Here is a 17,330-nt window from a genome sequence, read left to right as displayed (position 1 = left end):
AGGGAAAAGTGCAGCATACCAGTATCTGCAGGTTGGTATGGATCTGGAATGGTTGGAGGTGGGACCCCATAGTAGCTACTGGTCCATTTTTTGACCCATGTGACAGGGTTCTTCAGAGAATAAAACATTCTTGTCTCCTTACAGCAAAGCAGCTCCACGTTCAGTCCACTGAGAATGAGGAACTGGCATTAAAGGCACAGACAGGAAATATGGAGAGGAGGAAGCTTATGGTTCCCAGTTCTAGGGTGATCAAGGTAGAATGGAAAACCCCAGGTAGCAGGACTATTTTGGAAGAACACAATTTTAAAAGACAAATCAGGAGAAGGAGACAGAGCACGGTGATGAGAAAGTCTTCTCCGGTGTCAAGACCTCACCACAATTTACCCACAAAAACGCACCACATGACCCTCTTAAGCTTCACTTTCAGAGATGTCATTTTCCTTCACAATCAGCACAGACCTAGCTGCTAAGAACTCATGTCCAGTCCCTCCTCACCCCCTGAGACACTGCTCCCGCTCTGCCCATGAACACCTGGTCACACCACAGCCACGTACAGCATCGAACCCTGACAGTGCAGTGTTGGCTCTAAGGCTGAGAGGGATGGTAACGGGCTACGTACAGCTTGTCTTTATGTCCTTCAGTGTGATTGATTCTTCTGTTGTCGCATTTACCTCCTCCAAGAGGACATCGGCACCTCTCAGTCTCCGGAGTTCTGTAAGAAAAGAGATAAAAACTGTTCTGAGGGTTTCATACCCGTCTGTTAAGGTTTCAGTGTGAATCAAGGGGGCAGACAGGGGCACATCATTTCAGACGATGCTATTTCAAAAACTGGGAGAGAAGAAGTCTGCTTTAAACACAGAAACATCTTCTGTCTCAACTCCATTGACCTGCACTTTTAATGCCCTGCCTTGGTCAAGTAATCAAGCACACTGTATGTGTGCAACCAAAGTGTTCACACCCACAAACCACACATCAGATATTTTTTTATCTCAGAAGAACTGGCCTCTAATATGGGTCTTAGCTAGGTTTTGCAGTGTTGGTGCAAAGCCACTTCAAACATGGTTTTCATGGCTGTGCTCCAAAACCTGCCTGGGAGCACCCAGTTCTGAGAGCCTGGGAGCAGCTTTAGCTCCCAGATCTTCAGTTACCCAGCACCACCCGCAGCCCTTTGCACTGGCACCTGGGACAGTACAACCCCCTTCCTTTGTGTCCCTCTTTCATCACCTTGCCCTTCCATGCCAGGCAACATGGAGAGGATGTCAAACCGCATGCCACACTTTGCCTCCACATCTCCTTAGTGTCGGGGCGCTGCACAAGCAAATACACCCGGTGTCTGCGCACCGGTGGGTGCATTTGGGTGTGACCATTCCTGTGTCCCTTTTGGCCTCCAGTCCAACAAGGGCTTCCAGGAAACTGAAGTGTGTCCTGCCTGCTCTCCTGCCCCAGCTGAGGTTGCAGTGACTGGTTCTGGATCCCAAAGCTATCAGCATTTTCAGGCATGAATTCTACTTTTCCCTCCCTCCCACTCCTCTCAGCACAGTTCACTCCTTTAAGGCTTCCCACAGATTTATATTTTCTCAGTCTCTACTTCTAAAGTGTTACTAACTCATCCGGACACTTCCGTCAGCAGGAGAAAACGTGCTCTCTCAGCTCACTTTAGTTAACAAAAGATTAAGTCCCAGCCAGGGAAAAAAACCCAAAACTATCTTTTAATGAGCCACCACTGTGCACTAAATCTTTGCTGCAGCTTTATTTCTAACCAGCCCTAGCACCTGTGCTTTGGCTGCTCTGTCCTCAGACACACAGCCAGTCAGGACGTAGACTTCCCATACCCAAGGAAAAACGTATCTCTCTTTACTTCTACTTTTTTTTTTTCATTTTTTTGTTGTTGTGATTTTTTGTTTCAATCACACTTGGAAAAAAGAAATCAGATCTGCTCACACAGCAAAATTGCCCTAGACAATGTGTTTGGAAACAGTGAAGCCTTCCACTAATACAATGCTTTTAATGTTTTTGTGTGTGTGACCAAAACATTACAACATCACAATTACCTGTGAGCTGTGTATGATCTGTGTTGAGTATTATTCTTGCATCAGCATGAGAAAGAAGTCAGACAGTAAAGGCAGTGTGATGCTGCTCCATCACTCACAAAATGTTTTGTCTGTGGCATGAAATAAGGAAGCTGGAAAGCATTTCTTCCAACGCTTCTGCACTGGCAGTTTCTCTGAGACGGATGAGCCACTGCAGGTTTCAGTGCCGTGGTGGTATCTGTCCGAACTGGGCTTTGCTGACATTAGCAAAGTGTGTCATAAGTACCAGAATCCTATGAGGCTTCAGGTTATTTTGCATGCAGCTCAAGGGCCTGTACTTTGGTGCTGTGGCTGTTGGCTTTCTACTGCACATCCCCTTCTGTCTTTCTCTTCCTCACTTGCTCACCTGCTGCTGTCAGAGTTCATACTCCTCTCTCACAGGCCCTTTCCACCTTCTCACACTAATGAATGCCTCGCCTTCCTTCCAGATCTCAGGGATGTTTAGTTTGCATCCTCTTCCTCCTTTCCTCAGAGGTCAGCAACCCACCATTCTCTTTTTACTGATCGCTTCAGTACATATTCATAATCTTCACTGTTTCCCTTCTGTGTTCGGCCTCCTACAGGCTCTTCCATGCATTGCAAACCTCGCCAGCCACACTTCTGCATCCATATTCCTCCACACCTTCACCACTGCTCCCAGTCTTCATCCTCTCCTGGTTGTGCATCCCTATGCCTTCCTCAGTGGAAGATTATTCTGGTGACTCTGTTAAACCTTGTGGACTCTTTAGGTCGTAGACTTGTGTCATAGTCTAGACTCAAAGCAGAGCTATGAGGTTAAGACATGTGACTGAGAGCTTTGAACAGTATCAGAGAGAACACTTCCAAAGAAATAAACTAAGAGAAACAAAAACAGTCCCGATCCCAAAGTATTTAATGTATGAATATAATTTTCAAACAAGATAATGTGCAGTCTAGGTGACAATAGCAGTTGGTGACAAGAATATAAAGGAAGAAATAAGCATCTGAGTTTGTTCATGATGGAGAAGCAAACTTGTTGATGGAAGGCAAGTTTGTCCATGACAGAGAAGAGAATAAAACAGGATGAAACAGAGACCACAGCAGAGGTGAAAGATTGGGTGATGTTTGATCAGGCTGATCATTGCATGCGTGACCTTCTTCAGTACATGATCTGCAACAGTCCCACACTTCATGCCACAGTGACTGGTGTGCCAATGTGACTGCCTCACACAAATCCATGTGACCGTTTGCTAAGCAGAAAATGGTTGTGCAATGCAAGCAGTAAACAGACTTTCCAGGTCAGTCATGTGTCTATCAGGCATGCTGAAGCTGTATCTTACAGAGAAGGAAAAGACAGTTCTTGTAAACACTGTGTATTTTAGAGTATAGCATAGAAACAAGGTTTAGCACAGCAAGGGAATTGGTTTAAAAGTTACACAGCCTGCCTCCACTAGATACTGCATACTTTCAAGGAGCACCAATTAAATTGTGTTATCAATACATATATTAGGACACAAAACCCTTTTCTTTCCTCATCTAAGAAGCCTAATTTCTCTGAGTGCTGTCTCTTCCCAGCAGCATACTATGAAGACAACTGTCTCTTGCCTGGTAACTCACATCGTAAAGACAGAGCCAGGTTAAAGTGTAAACATGACAGACCAGAGCTTACTTGAAAACCTCAGGTTTTCCAGTATCTCACACATCTTCAGAGTGTCCTTCTCAAAGTGAAGAAAACCTTGCAACTGTGTCCTTAGTCAAGTCTGCAGAAAGCCTGAAAAAACCCACTGAGGTGTGTAAATTTTCTGTGCAACTCAGCATGTGTTTGATCTACCTGCTGGCAGGACCTTTCTCATTATGTGTAGAGCAGGAGAAAAGGTTGTAGTGAGTCACCTCCTGCGGCTGCTCCATGGTGGCCCCACCACAATGGCATTATCAGAGTGTCCACACCTTCCTTCCTCTCAGATGAAACCAATGATGACACAGTCCCCCACCAAAACAGCAAATGTCCTTTTTTTGCGTAGCCCTCAAAGAAGGGCTTGGCAGCTCTGCTGGGAGACTGCAGCACTGTTTGGGCTCTTCCCAAAGGAGAAGCATCCCCATGGTCTCCCCAGCTACTGAGATGTCTGGAACTTTAAAAGAGCACAAAATCAGGATACAAAGATTTGTGCACAGGGCATGCAGCAGCAAAATCTACCTTCAATAAAATGTTTTTTCACATTTCTTCTCATAGGAATTAACTGCTTTTCTTGTCTGGTACACAAACATGTTCATTAGAAATAACACATGAAAAAATCAGCAAATGTTGGCAGTGATGCTGTGACACTTTATCACACTTCAGCCTGTAAAATGGCACTGAAACCTTTGATGGGGCTGATGTCACTTGTGACCCTTGGGGATCTTCTCTTGCCACTCAGCAGTGGTTCCTCTCCTAGAACGATTCTCCAGTGATCCAGTTACTCATACAAATCCTAGGGCCTTCTAGTTCCACAGACATGTCAAAATTTTCCATGCCATTTGAGATTTTTCCAGTCATAACACCTCTACCAACAACTGCTTAGATGGGGAATGCACTGGAACAGAGTGAGAATTCAGAATGGTCCTGATCTGGCATGAACTCCATCTCTGCCAACAGCGTGGCATCTGAGAATCTCACAGGTTTTGTAATGTGGGCTGTTGAGCAAAGAGAAGGGAAGTGACAAAGGGAGGAGGTTTCCTCCAAGACTTATTCTCTGATTACATTATCACATTCTTTTGTTGCTTCCTTCCTCCCTTCTGTGGCAGGTCCAGTTAGGGAGTGGGGTGCAGAGACTCGGAGTATTCTGCTTCCTATCAGGGGTGATACTTCACCAGCTCTGGGTGTACCCAAGAGGTGATGTGGGGATATTAGCAGGAAAAAAAGCCTGCTGCAGCTAAACTTTGATCTCACACTGCTCTGGGGTCTGGCTTGATTTTCAGAAGCCTATGCAATGGTTTGAAGATTTCTGCAACCACACTTACACCCAACAACCCAGAACGAAGTTCTGTGGATAGACTCAAAGACAGACCTGTCCAAGGTAACTCTGCCACCCCTGTCAGAGTTGAATGACGTTTGGGGGGGGGATCGTGGTGGCTGTGAGAAGTGCCTCCACACTCACTTGAATGTGAACCATTTCAACGGAAAACAAGCCATCTTCAAGCATTCAAATCATGTAATTGCAAACAGCTTTTCATTTTGAAGCCTCCTTACAACTTTCAGAAATAAAATAACCACATCTAAACCAAAGACATTCCCCAACCAAAAATTTATCACAAAAATGACATAAAGCATTAATTTAGGGCTCAGCAAATCATGTGTTTTGGCCCTGAGTGATTTTGCTCTCTTTCCCTTTTGACAAGAAAAGGGAGATGTTAGAGTGAAGTTTGACCTAGATATATATGCTTCTAAGTTTGGTTGAGTGGTTTGGGGTTTTTTTCAGCTCAGCCACAGAGCTGAGAGACAATCATGCACAGCTTAGCCCAGGGCAGGCCGCAGCAATGAGGCTGTTGCATAGCAAACCCTGCAAAACACAGGCATGAGCTAGGAGCTAGAAACACACAGTAACCTCAGGTTTCCAAAGGGTTTCTGTACGGGCTCTGTTAAGCTGAGCTTTTTCAGCCTTTACATTATACCCTACTGTTTCCTGGTTGCTTTGTGCAGTCTCCTGACTCTGAAGGGGTATCAGCTTGAGTCTTCCTCTAGGATACTTTGGGTTCTGTCATCTTTTTCCTTCCTCTCACTTCCAGCCATCTTCTTCCTCTGAAGGATATTTTATCTCCTTTTTGATGAGCTGTTCTCATAGTTTCTGCCTGTGAAACACAGACTCCTTGGGCTTGCAAGACAGCTGTAGGACAGGGAAAAGAGTGCACTGGAACAAGCGCTTGTTGCCTCATGGCAGTAGGTGGGTGCTCAGCACTCCCTAGACAGAAGATCCATGGGTGGGTGAGAGCAGCTCACAGCCCCTGGGTAAGGGAGCAGCTCACAGGCACTGACCTCTCTCCAGGCAGAGGTGTTTCTGCTTCAACCTGGTCCTTTCGGGCAGCTAGTACTGAGAAAACAGGGGCAAGATTTCCAGGGAGGACAGTAAGGTCACCTGCCAGACAAGAGGGAGCAAAGCATCATTTACAGGGGGAAGGGCTCCCTTTTCACCCCTGTGGCAGAGAAGTTGAAGACCATGCTTAGAAGGAGGCAGGGGCAGAATCTCAGGCATTTCAGCTCTGGGCAGAACTCCTAACCTCCAGCCGCTTCCCTTCTGTTACTGAGAAATACTAGAAAAGGATTTGAGCAAACGAAAACTAGAGAAGCACGTTTTTAGTTTAAAAACTGCTAAGGTAGAGTAGTAAGGGTATTTATTAAGGTGATATGCATGGAGGCTGCGAGAAATGGTGATTTCCACTATAATAAAAACAACATATCTAGGGTGCTGGCCTAGTCAGAAAGGTAGAAGCACAGAAGTTGAGGACATTCCAGGACGTGATAAAGGAGTAAAAGATGACCTACAGGATAAAGGTAAACTCCAAACCAGATACTTGGTTCTATAGTTTTTATTTTAAAAACGGGAAACAACCACATTAATAAGCATATAAAACCCATCCGAAATATTCACAATGCTGTTACAGAAAAAGAAAATAACAAAGAGATACCATGTGAGAAAGACCTACACATTTCGGTCCAGGCCAACAGACATCTCTGATGCAAAGTATGGAATGCTCTTTATGCACAGCTGTAGGGGGAATTTCCTAACATATAGGTGCCCATAGAGAAATATTACATCTGCAAGTGCCAGAGGGCCAAGGGGCAGGCACAGAAATCTGTAACTGAGCCAAAATATTAAAGTTGGAAAATAAATCATATAGTATTTCTGAAAATACATTATTTGGCATGGAAGCCTGATACAAAGCTAGGGAAAACTGGATGTAGGACTACATTGTGCAAAGCTGGAGTATTTCAAGTGAAGTCACAGGAAGTATTTCACAGCAGCAGATTTTACTAACCTTTGCAACTGTTTCTCATTAGGGAAGGTAGAAATGTCATCACTCTAGTTACTCTAAGTACCAGATACATGCCCCCAGAATATACCTCTCTGAGAACTTCTGACCTGCTCTAAAGCAGTATGTTGTCAAGAAAGCCTGAGCTATCCACACTGACAAATTTGCTGTCATTCCAACCTTTCCAAGCTTTTCTTCTTTTTACCCACCTTGGAATCCGAGGGCCTGCCTCTCCTCTAGGCTCTCCAGTGATGAGCTCCAGCATGAGTTTACAGGTAGACCCACGTTTGATTAAGTCCAAAAACACTGAAGATCTTAAAGACAAGATTTTAGACTGGACCTACCTCTATGCTACCTTTAGACAGCTTGTGCAGATCTGGACAAACACAGGCCTGGAGTCTCTCAACAGGGTCAGCGAAGCAAAGCCCCCACCCCTTAATTGCAAGGATACCGTATGTGCTACTTTTTTGCTTTCCTGAACTGAACTGTGCTAGCTTGGCAGCAAGGGTAGGCGCATACATACTCTTGATTGACAAGCGGGGAGACCAATATTTACTGATGTACAATTGCTATCTGCCATATCTTTAACGGAGGCACTATTACAGAGCTGTACATATCTACACAGCATGCTGCACACTGGTGAGCATCACAACATCATGCAGATCTTTCAGAGAGGACACACAGGGCGGGCAAGGACATCTGGCCTCCAACCAACCAGTGGACTGAGCACTACAGGCCTTTCACACTGCTAAGCCAGCAAGCTCCAGTAGCTCTGGTCTCTACTCCTGCATCTCTACCTTTATCAACTTACAATGCCATAACCAACCATGCCTGTGTCCAGAAGGGTCATGCTACATGCCTCTGTTTAATATTTATAAGAACAGTTTCTAAGAAAATACAGCTTTGGAAAATAATTTTTATCCTTGCACACCCTTAAGTAACAACTGCAAATTTTAGACTTTCTGACCTCAGAGAAGCCAAAAAGTAAAAGGAAGAGAAGGCAGGAGAAGTTACCTTCTGGTTTGCAATCACCACACTCAATCATCCCATACAATACTTAACCATGACTGAAAATACAAGCCAACAAACACCCATTTGCTGCAATACCACCTTCCAATCAACACTTGGGAACAATACTTAAAATTGCCACCCAAAAAATCCCCAAATAACAGAGATTTTGGTGGACAAACAAACATACTTCTCACTAGTACACAATTCTTTGAATTTCTTTCCAGAGGGCACAAATAACTTAAAGGTGATGTGCATAATTGGCTCTGTTGTACATACCATCCAAAATGCCCAATCTCCTGCTTAATACCACATTTCTCCTTTACAGTCTTATTGCACCTCAAGTCTACAGCATCTTTTGTTAGAATAGCTATTTCTCTTAAACAACTTCAATTTCATTATCTGTACATTTTTGTACACCATTAAAAAAATAAATATTTACAAAGTGACATACAAATAAATAAACTCAAGTAAAATTATGCTTTCAGTCTGTCTATACAAAAAAATAAAAGAGCAGGAAAAAATATGCATGTAACTTGGTCCCCTTTTTCCTGAGGCTGAAAAAAAGTGTACACTGGATGGGAAAAAGCAAGGAGATGGCTTTTTGGTAGGCTCGTTAAATTCCAGTGTAACACTGCACACACACACACACAGACTCGACTCAAAGGGCCAGGGACTTGTTTAGTGGGTCACTTCAACTCACTACAAAAATAGTAAATTAGATTCAAATGTGTAATGGTCACTGCGTGCATAAGTATGTTAACCCCAAATAGCAATTACAGGTGAGAAAAGCAAAAAATATTGCCAGCTCTTCTCTGTTCTCCTGATGTTTGTGACAGGGAAGATGAGACTATTTTTGCAAATGCCAGGTGCCTTCCAGTACTTGAAAATGGGATCACCCATATCAGATTTGCTTAATGCTGGTAAGCCTGGCAGAATGGTTGAGTATGTGGGTGCAAAGAAGAAAATAGCAGCAATTGAGGGGGGAGGAAAAAATGTCCCAGTTCTCATGGTTTTCTTTGCTCATTCCTTTAATGACTCTTTAATCAGGTAAGAGTCGAAGAAGGGGTGTGTCATGAATGTTAGACAACTTCTTTGTCAGGTTGTATGCTGTTCAGCTCCACCATGGGGTTCTTCTCTACAGGTGATGTGGGGCTGGCTTCTGCTCGTCCTTCAAAGCCCCTGGAGATGTCTTCAAAAGTCCTGCCTTTGGTCTCTGGTACTTTGAAGAACGTGAAGACAAAGAAGATGACCAGGAAAACAAGGAATATGAGAAAGACATAGGAGCCACACAGTTTCTGCAGGGAGGAAAAAAAGCAAGAGGTTTTAATTTGACAAGCTCATAAACCTAAATGCAAGGTCATTTTCAGTTGGCAGGTCAAAATTCTAACACCTTTCTCCAACAATGCCCTTACTGACTTTCTCAACACAGCATTTTAAGACAAAATCAGGTTGCTGTGGGCTTCTGAAATGCTTTAATATTCCTGGAGATGACCAAAATTGTGGCTTTTAAATGGAAAGCCTTGATGCGCTAATTAAGATGGCTCTTCCAACTATCTGTAAGCTACAAGCACTTCAGACAGCAGAATATAAGCTGAGCCACAATACTCTTAACCTTCAGTAACAATCAGAACACAGAATCAGGGACCTCTGGGAGACTGACCAGCCTTCTGCTCAAAGCAGGGACAACTTCAAGGAGAGATCAGTTTGCTAAGGGTCATATAGTCATGTTCTGAAGTCTCCAAAATGGTGAAACCCATTTCAATATTGAAGCACTCCCACAGAACTCTGCAAACTTGGTCCTTACCTCTGCATATGGGAAGAGCATTCCAACCAAGAAATTTGAGGTCCAATTGGAACAGCCAGCCACTGCCATGGCTGCCGGCCGTGGGCCCTGGCTGAAGAGTTCTGCCACAATGAACCATGGAATAGGGCCAGGGCCAATCTCAAAAAGCGCCACAAAGCCAAAAGTGGCAACAATGCTGATGTATCTGATCCACTCCACAACATCCTGCAAAGAAAACAAAACATGATCAGCTGCAATTTGAGGCAAACACGGCACAGCACAAATGCTATCTCCAGTGTCACAAGTTTCTCGGCTGCACTGTGAACACTGTGACACAGTTTTTGCAGTTTGGAAGCTGCACTCAGCTCTAGCCCCAGCTGTAAATGCCTGCAGGGCAGAACTGCAGGGCAAGGTATTATAGGTCCCGTGCTGGGGTCAGCCTCAACATGATGACTCACCTTCAGAGCTAAAGCAACTGTCATAAGAACAGCACACACAGCCATGCCACCCAAACCAACTAAATGGAGGGTCCTGCGTCCGGCACGCTCTACCAGGAACAGCTGGAAAATGGCAGGAGGAGGGGAAAAAAAAAAAAAAAAGAATAAAATCAGTGACTTTGGCAGCAAGAGCAGAAGAGGCTCCCTCGCTCGGTGTGCCCTGCACCTCTTATCTGCCTGTAGTCCTCAGTGCCAGTGGTGATCTCAGTGCAGGTCACCAGGCTGCTCCATCCTTGGCACAAGTTTTTCCTCACTGGTTCTTGCTACTGCCTTCTCATTATTTTCCCCTCATGCACTACTTTTCACTCTCCCTTTCTTCTGAAAGGATTACAATTAACTTTCTCCCCTCCTCTCATCCCATAATGCTTTTATTAACACATTCTTTGCTTTCATCAGACATTCCCTCTCTCGATGCTTTGCCACAGCCTGGCTACTTGTCTTCAGTGAAACCTCTCAAAAAAGCCCAGACAGACAAGTTACTTCTCACCATAAGGCCCTGTTCCACTTACCGACACAACAGTGAAGATGGTATTTACCACGCCAGCTCCAATAGTGGCATACACAGGCTGTGTGATACCAGCTCTTTCAAAAATCCCTGTAGAATAATAGAATACCTGGGAAACAAAAATTAAAACACCATCATGATTTCAGTGTTTGAGAGCATGTCCCTCATTCTCTGCCTAATGGCTTGCAGGCCCAACAGAGAAGTTTTAAGAAGCACTCAACAGTATAAAATAAAACAGCATCCTTCCAGTCAAGGTTCATTCATTTGGTGCAAGGCTACAGTGTCGTGCTACAGTGGGGTGGGAGGGTGGGGGAAGTAAAAGCAAATATAATCTCCACCTTCCATTTTAGCAATCTCTGCAATATCACAAAACAGCGACAGCCAGACAAGGCACAAAGAGGTTTTTGGAAGCACAGTTCTCAACGTTAGTGGCAAGTGCAAGTGTAAGCAGAGATAAGGGAGGCCCAGCAGTTGGGACAGGATGATAACTCACAGCATTGATGCCTGAGAGCTGTTGGGAAAGCTGCAGCATGATGGCAATGATAATGGCTTGACGGTAGTTTGGGGAACGGAAGAGCTCTGGCACAGTTGCTTTCTTTTCCTGGGACATTTTAGCACTCTCCTCTTTCATCTCCAGGATGTCTTGAGACACATCTTGTGTACCACGAAGTTTCTGGAGAACTGGAGGGAGGAATCCAAAAAAATGTCAGGTATAATATACTCATAGCCAGTAGGTCCCCCCCACCCCAGCCCTGATATTTCAGGGAGGCACACTGGGAAGACTGGACCATCTGCCAGGTGGCATTCAGGTCTGCTGCGTGGGAAAGACCAAGCCTCCACATGCAGCCTTGCTCATCTTTTCAACCCAGAGGTTGGAGTGCTGCGATCAGCATGGAAACAGGCCCAGGTTCTGCTCCTGTTGCTTGATCTCCAAACCTACATTTCATCCCTAATCCTATTCACATGCTTGTCAGAGCTGTCTCCAGCTCTCTGCATTGGGAGAGGGAAACACCCTCCAAGCTCCTTGTTAAGTGTCAGCTTATTTCCTGCCTTCCAGGAGGAGCTGAAAGAGCGCGCTGCAGCAGCTGGCCCCGCTACATCCCACCAGGCCAGGTGCCACTTCTCACATCTTAATCCCACCTGGAGTCTGTTAGGATGCCAGGTTTCTCAGTTCCTGGCACTGGTGCAATCTAAGGATGGGAGGGTAGGTCTGGTGCCCTCCAGGAGTCACACCCTGATCCACCCACAGGCTCCAGAGTCAGCCCTGACCTCCCACTCAAGTTCAGTACAAGCTGTGAGCCAGAATGCAGCCCTGCCCTTTCAGAGATAAGTTCTTACCTGCTTGTGCTTTCTCTTCCTCCATCTTGTTGATCAATAGGAAACGGGGGCTCTCGGGGCAGAAAAGAAGAGCCACGCACTGCAGGATTGCTGGGAGGACTGTGAAGCCCAAAAGCAGCGGCCAAAGTGTTTCAGTCCCCATGATTCCCTCCAGGCCAAAGATCTAGAAATAGAATGATTTAGAAATAAATAGAGTGATTTAAATACTCCAATACCCCACACCAGTGGGTATGACAGGACCATACCACACCTGATGGCAAGTGCAGACTAGCTCACCCTCCCCCAGCCCTCCTTCCCACCCTGAGGGCAGGATCAGGTTGTGTCAAGCTCACCTGGGCCACCAGGATGCCCACAACAATGCCCAGCTGGTTGAGGGTGCCAAAGGCTCCACGGACGCTGGTGGGCGAGACCTCACTGATGTACATGGGCACAAAACCAGTGCAGAGACCGCAGAAAAGACCAATAATGAAGCGGCCAATAATCAGCATCTCCACTGACTTTGCCATCTTAGAGAAGCCCATGAGAGTGCCACCAGCAAAGGCCAAGATGTTCACCAGTAGCATGGAGTTCCTCCTGTCAGGATAAAGATGTCAAGACTGAGCTTAAACTGGCAATACAGTGGGAAAATCACTGGGGAGAGGGATATATCTATCCATGACCCCCATCTCAGAGTAATACCATTCAGCTCCTGCCTTAGCCTGCAAACCTTTCTTTTTGCAGCCCACGCATTCTTGCTTCCTCCTCCTCCCTTCCTCTCACCTGTGTCCTCTTCCTCCCAACATCCACTGTAGAAAGGAAAAATTTCCCAATGGCTTGGATTCCTCTTCCCAACTTACCTGCCAAATCTGTTAACAAACAAGCTGACTGAGAAGGAGCCAATCATCCCTCCTACTGAGAAGATGGCCACAGAAAGGGACCAGAGAGAGGTGAGGAGCTCTGAGGAGACAGCCTCCCCAGTCCGTTCTGACAGGGTTCTGTTGAAGAACCTCTGGATGATCTGCAAGAGAATCCAGGTGGGGACAGAGTTACAATCCAGTGGGAGGCATTCTGCACTGAGAAGTGGGGAGATTACTTCTGAGGTCTGCCTTCTGTTTTTGTAGAGTCAAGAAGCAAGGATAGACCATAAAAATTCAGTAAGCAGCAACAAGTCATACAAGGGGAAGATGAGGGTGCAGAAAGAGGAACTTTCAAGAAGTTCAGTAGATGGGTAGCAGTATGATAAGGGATAGATTGCTCCAGTGAATGTTGGAGTGGTGGGACAGTGCTTATTAAGGAAAACAGGCTTATCTTCTGAATGTTTCTGGATGATGTGAGTCACTAGCGGTGCTTGGGAGCGGGTGTGAGACAGTTGGGAGTGAGAGAGGGCTCGATAAAACATGACCAGAGAATGCAAGGGAATATTTGTGGCAATGCCAGAATTCTGGTAGCAGTGACAGACTTTGAGATGGAAACAGTATAAGAGACACAGAAAGTTTCACTGAGGTAAGCCTGAAAAACTGCATTATGTAAAACAATCCTTTGCTGCCTGTGGGGATGTGACAGGGCTGTATTGCTGATTTCCAAGGCATCCTCTTTGATAACAAGAACAATTCTGAAAGGGCTGAGGGGGACATGGCCTCAGTGTCTGCCCCAGCAGATGGCAGCAGGACACTAGCTAGGGAGAACCACACACACACCCCCCACCCCGCCTCCCACCACCAGCAATGTGACATCTATTCCCGGAGACAGGGTGGATGTGGTATTGGTGACTCAGTCCCCCGAGAGAGAGGAACCATCTTATAGTTAGAAAAAAAAACCCAACACACCAAACCACCACATTTCTCATGTTCATCTCTTCTTGCTTAGGCGACAGTCATATGTTTTGTTCAGAGCACCCCAGTCACAACCCTTTTACAAGCACTCAATCTACACTTAACAAGGAATGAATAAACAAATAAAATAAATAAACCTGAGATGGTCCCTGATAAACTAAACTGGATCAACTGTAATCCCTATCAACCCTCAACTCTTTTCTGTACGCTGCTCTCTACATTCCTTCTGCCATGGCTGGTTTATTCTGACTCTAAACTGAAGTGGGTCACATTCCTCCACACACCAAATATAGACCTACCAGGACATGGCAGATGTAGCCCTCCTGCCCCCCCTGCACTCCTAATTGCTCTGTCCCCTCCCCAAAACTTTGCCCTTTCTGTTCGTTGTTGTAGTTGAGAGGGGGTTTTCAACATCTTGACTTCATAAACCAGAACCAAGTTTTTAGCTGCTTGTGAGACAGGTTCTCTCCTTTCTACACCTTGATTTGCCCATCAGCCTCTCACTCATACGATCTCCCCAACTCTTTCTCTCTCACCTTCTCAGGAGCATTGATGACACCAGTGTTGTACCCAAACTGAAGAGATCCAATGGCAGCAATGGAAACAGCATAGATAAGGGGTGCTGTGATTTTCTGTGGGAAAATAGAAAAAGCAACTATTTAGTTAATTTTTTAGTCATGCTTTCTACACAAGTTTCTCTTTGTCATAAACAGCAGCTGAAGCTCATAGGTGTCATGTGCAAGTACCCCAAGGACAGGGGATGGGCTTTTATCCAGCAAGGGTGGGTACCAGTAACAGAGACCCTGGAAAGGGAGATGTAGTTGTAGAATAGGAAAAAAGTTCTGTGATTAGGAGGGTCTACCAGGACCTCATCTTTATTATCTCCTGACCTTCATCAAATATTCTCAGCTCAATAGTAACGAATACACTGGCTGCATTAGTGGCTGTTATTTTGGGTTGATCTGCTTTACATAAAAGCTTTTGCTGATCTCTGGCATGTCATGAAACAAGGGTCTAATTCTTCCCCGTGCCAACTGACAAGTTCCCATAAACCGAGTCTCAGATCTGCTATACTGACAGTCACTCCTAACAGTTAAAACATGCACTCTTCAGCAACAGGCCCACTTTTCCCAGGCTAGAGCTTTCCAACCCTGCCCCAGGGCACCTGGCAGGGCTATCTGCCTCACAGAGGTGCCATCAGTGCTGCCAACCTTCCCGTTTATTTTTCCTTGAAGCTGTGGCAATACTTGGTATTTTAAATGAAGCACAGTCCCTGGAATTTGAGTGTATGTGAATCTATTAAAACAAAATAACAAAACTGCTGAGCCCTCCAATGCATAGAGGAAGCTTGAAGGTCCAACCTCAGAAGTTCCACAGACTGAGAAACTTAAGTGACAGTGAAAAGCATCAGACATTTTCTTCATTTTTAAAGCTTGTGGCATTTAAGCCAGCTCTGTATTAGGGAGGCGTGGGGGAGCAGGTGACTCAGGAGTTGGCAGTTAGGCTGCCAGTGCTTGAGTTGGCACGATTTGGAAAGATCATGTTTCTGTCTCAGGCAGGATTGAAAGATTTTCCAAAAATATTAACAGTCCCTTTTCCAAGGCTTTCAAATTATTGTCCTAAGGCTGGCTGAGGAGAGAAAAGTACCCCGTGGGGCCTACTGCCACAGCTCTTCCAGTCTCTGACTTTTCAGCTCAACTCCAGGAGAAGCAGCTCACAAGGCTTCCCAAAATTTTTGCCAATAACCTTCTGTCAGTGCTCACGACACCTTTACCAATCTTCCAAGCCAAGTATGTAGGTGCTTCTGGCCTGCACAATCCTCACAGTGCTATCAGTTAGGCCCCAGTAAACATCAACTGGGGAAATTCCTCTCAGGCACGGTTTCCCCCACCTACACCATGCAAGTGTCTCAGGCTGAGCTTTCTTCCTGATGAGGTTAGTGATGGAGACAAAGGGGACAAGGTCCTTTTCCTTCCAGGGGGCAGATGATTCCCAAGGTAGCATTCACACCTGAACACACCCTAAGCTGTCTAGGTCTTCTCCCTGCCACTCTGTGACCACTCCCCCGATCTCTGTCGCAACAAAATTTGTCACAGAACCACAAGGACACAGCTCTTTCAAAGCACCTGGATGCCTGTAAAATGGCATTAAGACATCTGAGCACTTACAGGACTCCAAGACAAGTCATCCCTAGTTAGTAGATATGGCAAAGCTGGCGACAAAACCCAGTTCTCCACATTTTCAACACGGTGACTCAACACAAGAGCATCTCTCCCCCCAGGGCTCTGCTTTGTCATGGCGTGCAGCGGTCACAGCTGGCCTTTTTCTTCTGGGTGCACAGAGACCCTAGGGTACCTGCTTGGTTGGTAACCCCTTACCTACATGCTACACACATAAGCTATAACGAGCTTAGTTCTTCTACCCCCTTGCATACTCCCTCCTCCTGGCTGTTGCCAGCTATTCATCTCCTACCACCTAGACATCACATGGCCTGACCCATCCCCTCCAGTGAGCCAGACCGTGATCTAATGTATGGATCACTTGTTACTGCTGGAAGGGCCTCACTTCCCAAAAGGCCACCAGGGAGCTCAGAAATAGTGCAACTACACCCACCCTACCCAAAGGCTCAAGGCTGAGGTCTATACACCACCAAGGAATTCAAACCACCACCCCTCCCTCCAACCACAGGCATCAGCAGCGTCCATTAGCCAGGAGATGCTTCTCTCCTTCACCGACTGGAACCTCAGAGCCGTACAACTCGTTCAACCCAGCCAAGGCGGCCCCCAGCCCCCTCCGAGCGACCTTGACCAGATGCTTTCCTCTGCCTCATCTCCCACTACCCCCATCTCCCATCAACACGGCGGGGAGGGCCCCGGGCTTTCCCCGATTCGGCTCTTCTCGTGTAACCGTGATCCCCTGGCAGCCTGCAGCGGGTTCGGCGGGTATTTGCTCCTCTCTCCTCCCAGCACACGCAGTCATTAGCTCACTCCACCGGCGCACGCCTCACTCGTAGCTGCGGATGAATTATGATGCCGACAAACGCCCGGGCCCCTGCTCTCCGACAGAGATGGGCTTTGCTTTCTTCTTGAAATTTTAAATTATAAGCAACACCCATCAAAAGAAGATACTTTAAGGGTAATCCCCCTTTTAGCACCACGAACCCTGGGACAAACGAGTGCTGCCCTGCCAGCAAAATAAGCCCTCGTGATCAATAAAAATACCAATAACATCATGTGGATCATCAGGCCACACGCACGAAAACAAATCCATCCTGCGATCCGCGACAACCCCTCCCAAACACCGCGCTGCCCCCCCGTGTCGTGTGTGTGCCCC

At 46.1% G+C, this 17,330-nt stretch overlaps 1 protein-coding gene across 1 annotated transcript in view; it reads right to left on the bottom strand.

Annotated features, from left to right (window-relative positions):
• Window positions 1–6,590: 6,590 nt before the first annotated feature.
• LOC113488738 (solute carrier family 2, facilitated glucose transporter member 3) overlaps window positions 6,591–17,330 on the bottom strand; it is a 22,144-nt gene continuing 11,404 nt past the window's right edge. The window contains exons 4-12 of the mRNA XM_026864044.1: window positions 14,534–14,631; window positions 13,023–13,183; window positions 12,519–12,759; window positions 12,187–12,349; window positions 11,342–11,529; window positions 10,853–10,957; window positions 10,305–10,406; window positions 9,868–10,071; window positions 6,591–9,358 (exon numbers count right to left, since the gene is read on the bottom strand). Of these exons, the coding sequence (XP_026719845.1) occupies window positions 9,143–9,358; window positions 9,868–10,071; window positions 10,305–10,406; window positions 10,853–10,957; window positions 11,342–11,529; window positions 12,187–12,349; window positions 12,519–12,759; window positions 13,023–13,183; window positions 14,534–14,631 (1,478 nt within the window). The 3' untranslated portion in view covers window positions 6,591–9,142. The remainder of the gene's footprint in view (window positions 9,359–9,867; window positions 10,072–10,304; window positions 10,407–10,852; window positions 10,958–11,341; window positions 11,530–12,186; window positions 12,350–12,518; window positions 12,760–13,022; window positions 13,184–14,533; window positions 14,632–17,330) is intronic.

Source organism: Athene cunicularia (assembly GCF_003259725.1).
Source record: "Athene cunicularia isolate RWA chromosome 1 unlocalized genomic scaffold, athCun1 chr1_part2, whole genome shotgun sequence".
Lineage (NCBI taxonomy): Eukaryota > Metazoa > Chordata > Aves > Strigiformes > Strigidae > Athene > Athene cunicularia.
The sequence above is the reverse complement of the archived record's forward strand: the minus strand, read 5'-3'. Positions and strand labels throughout refer to the sequence as shown.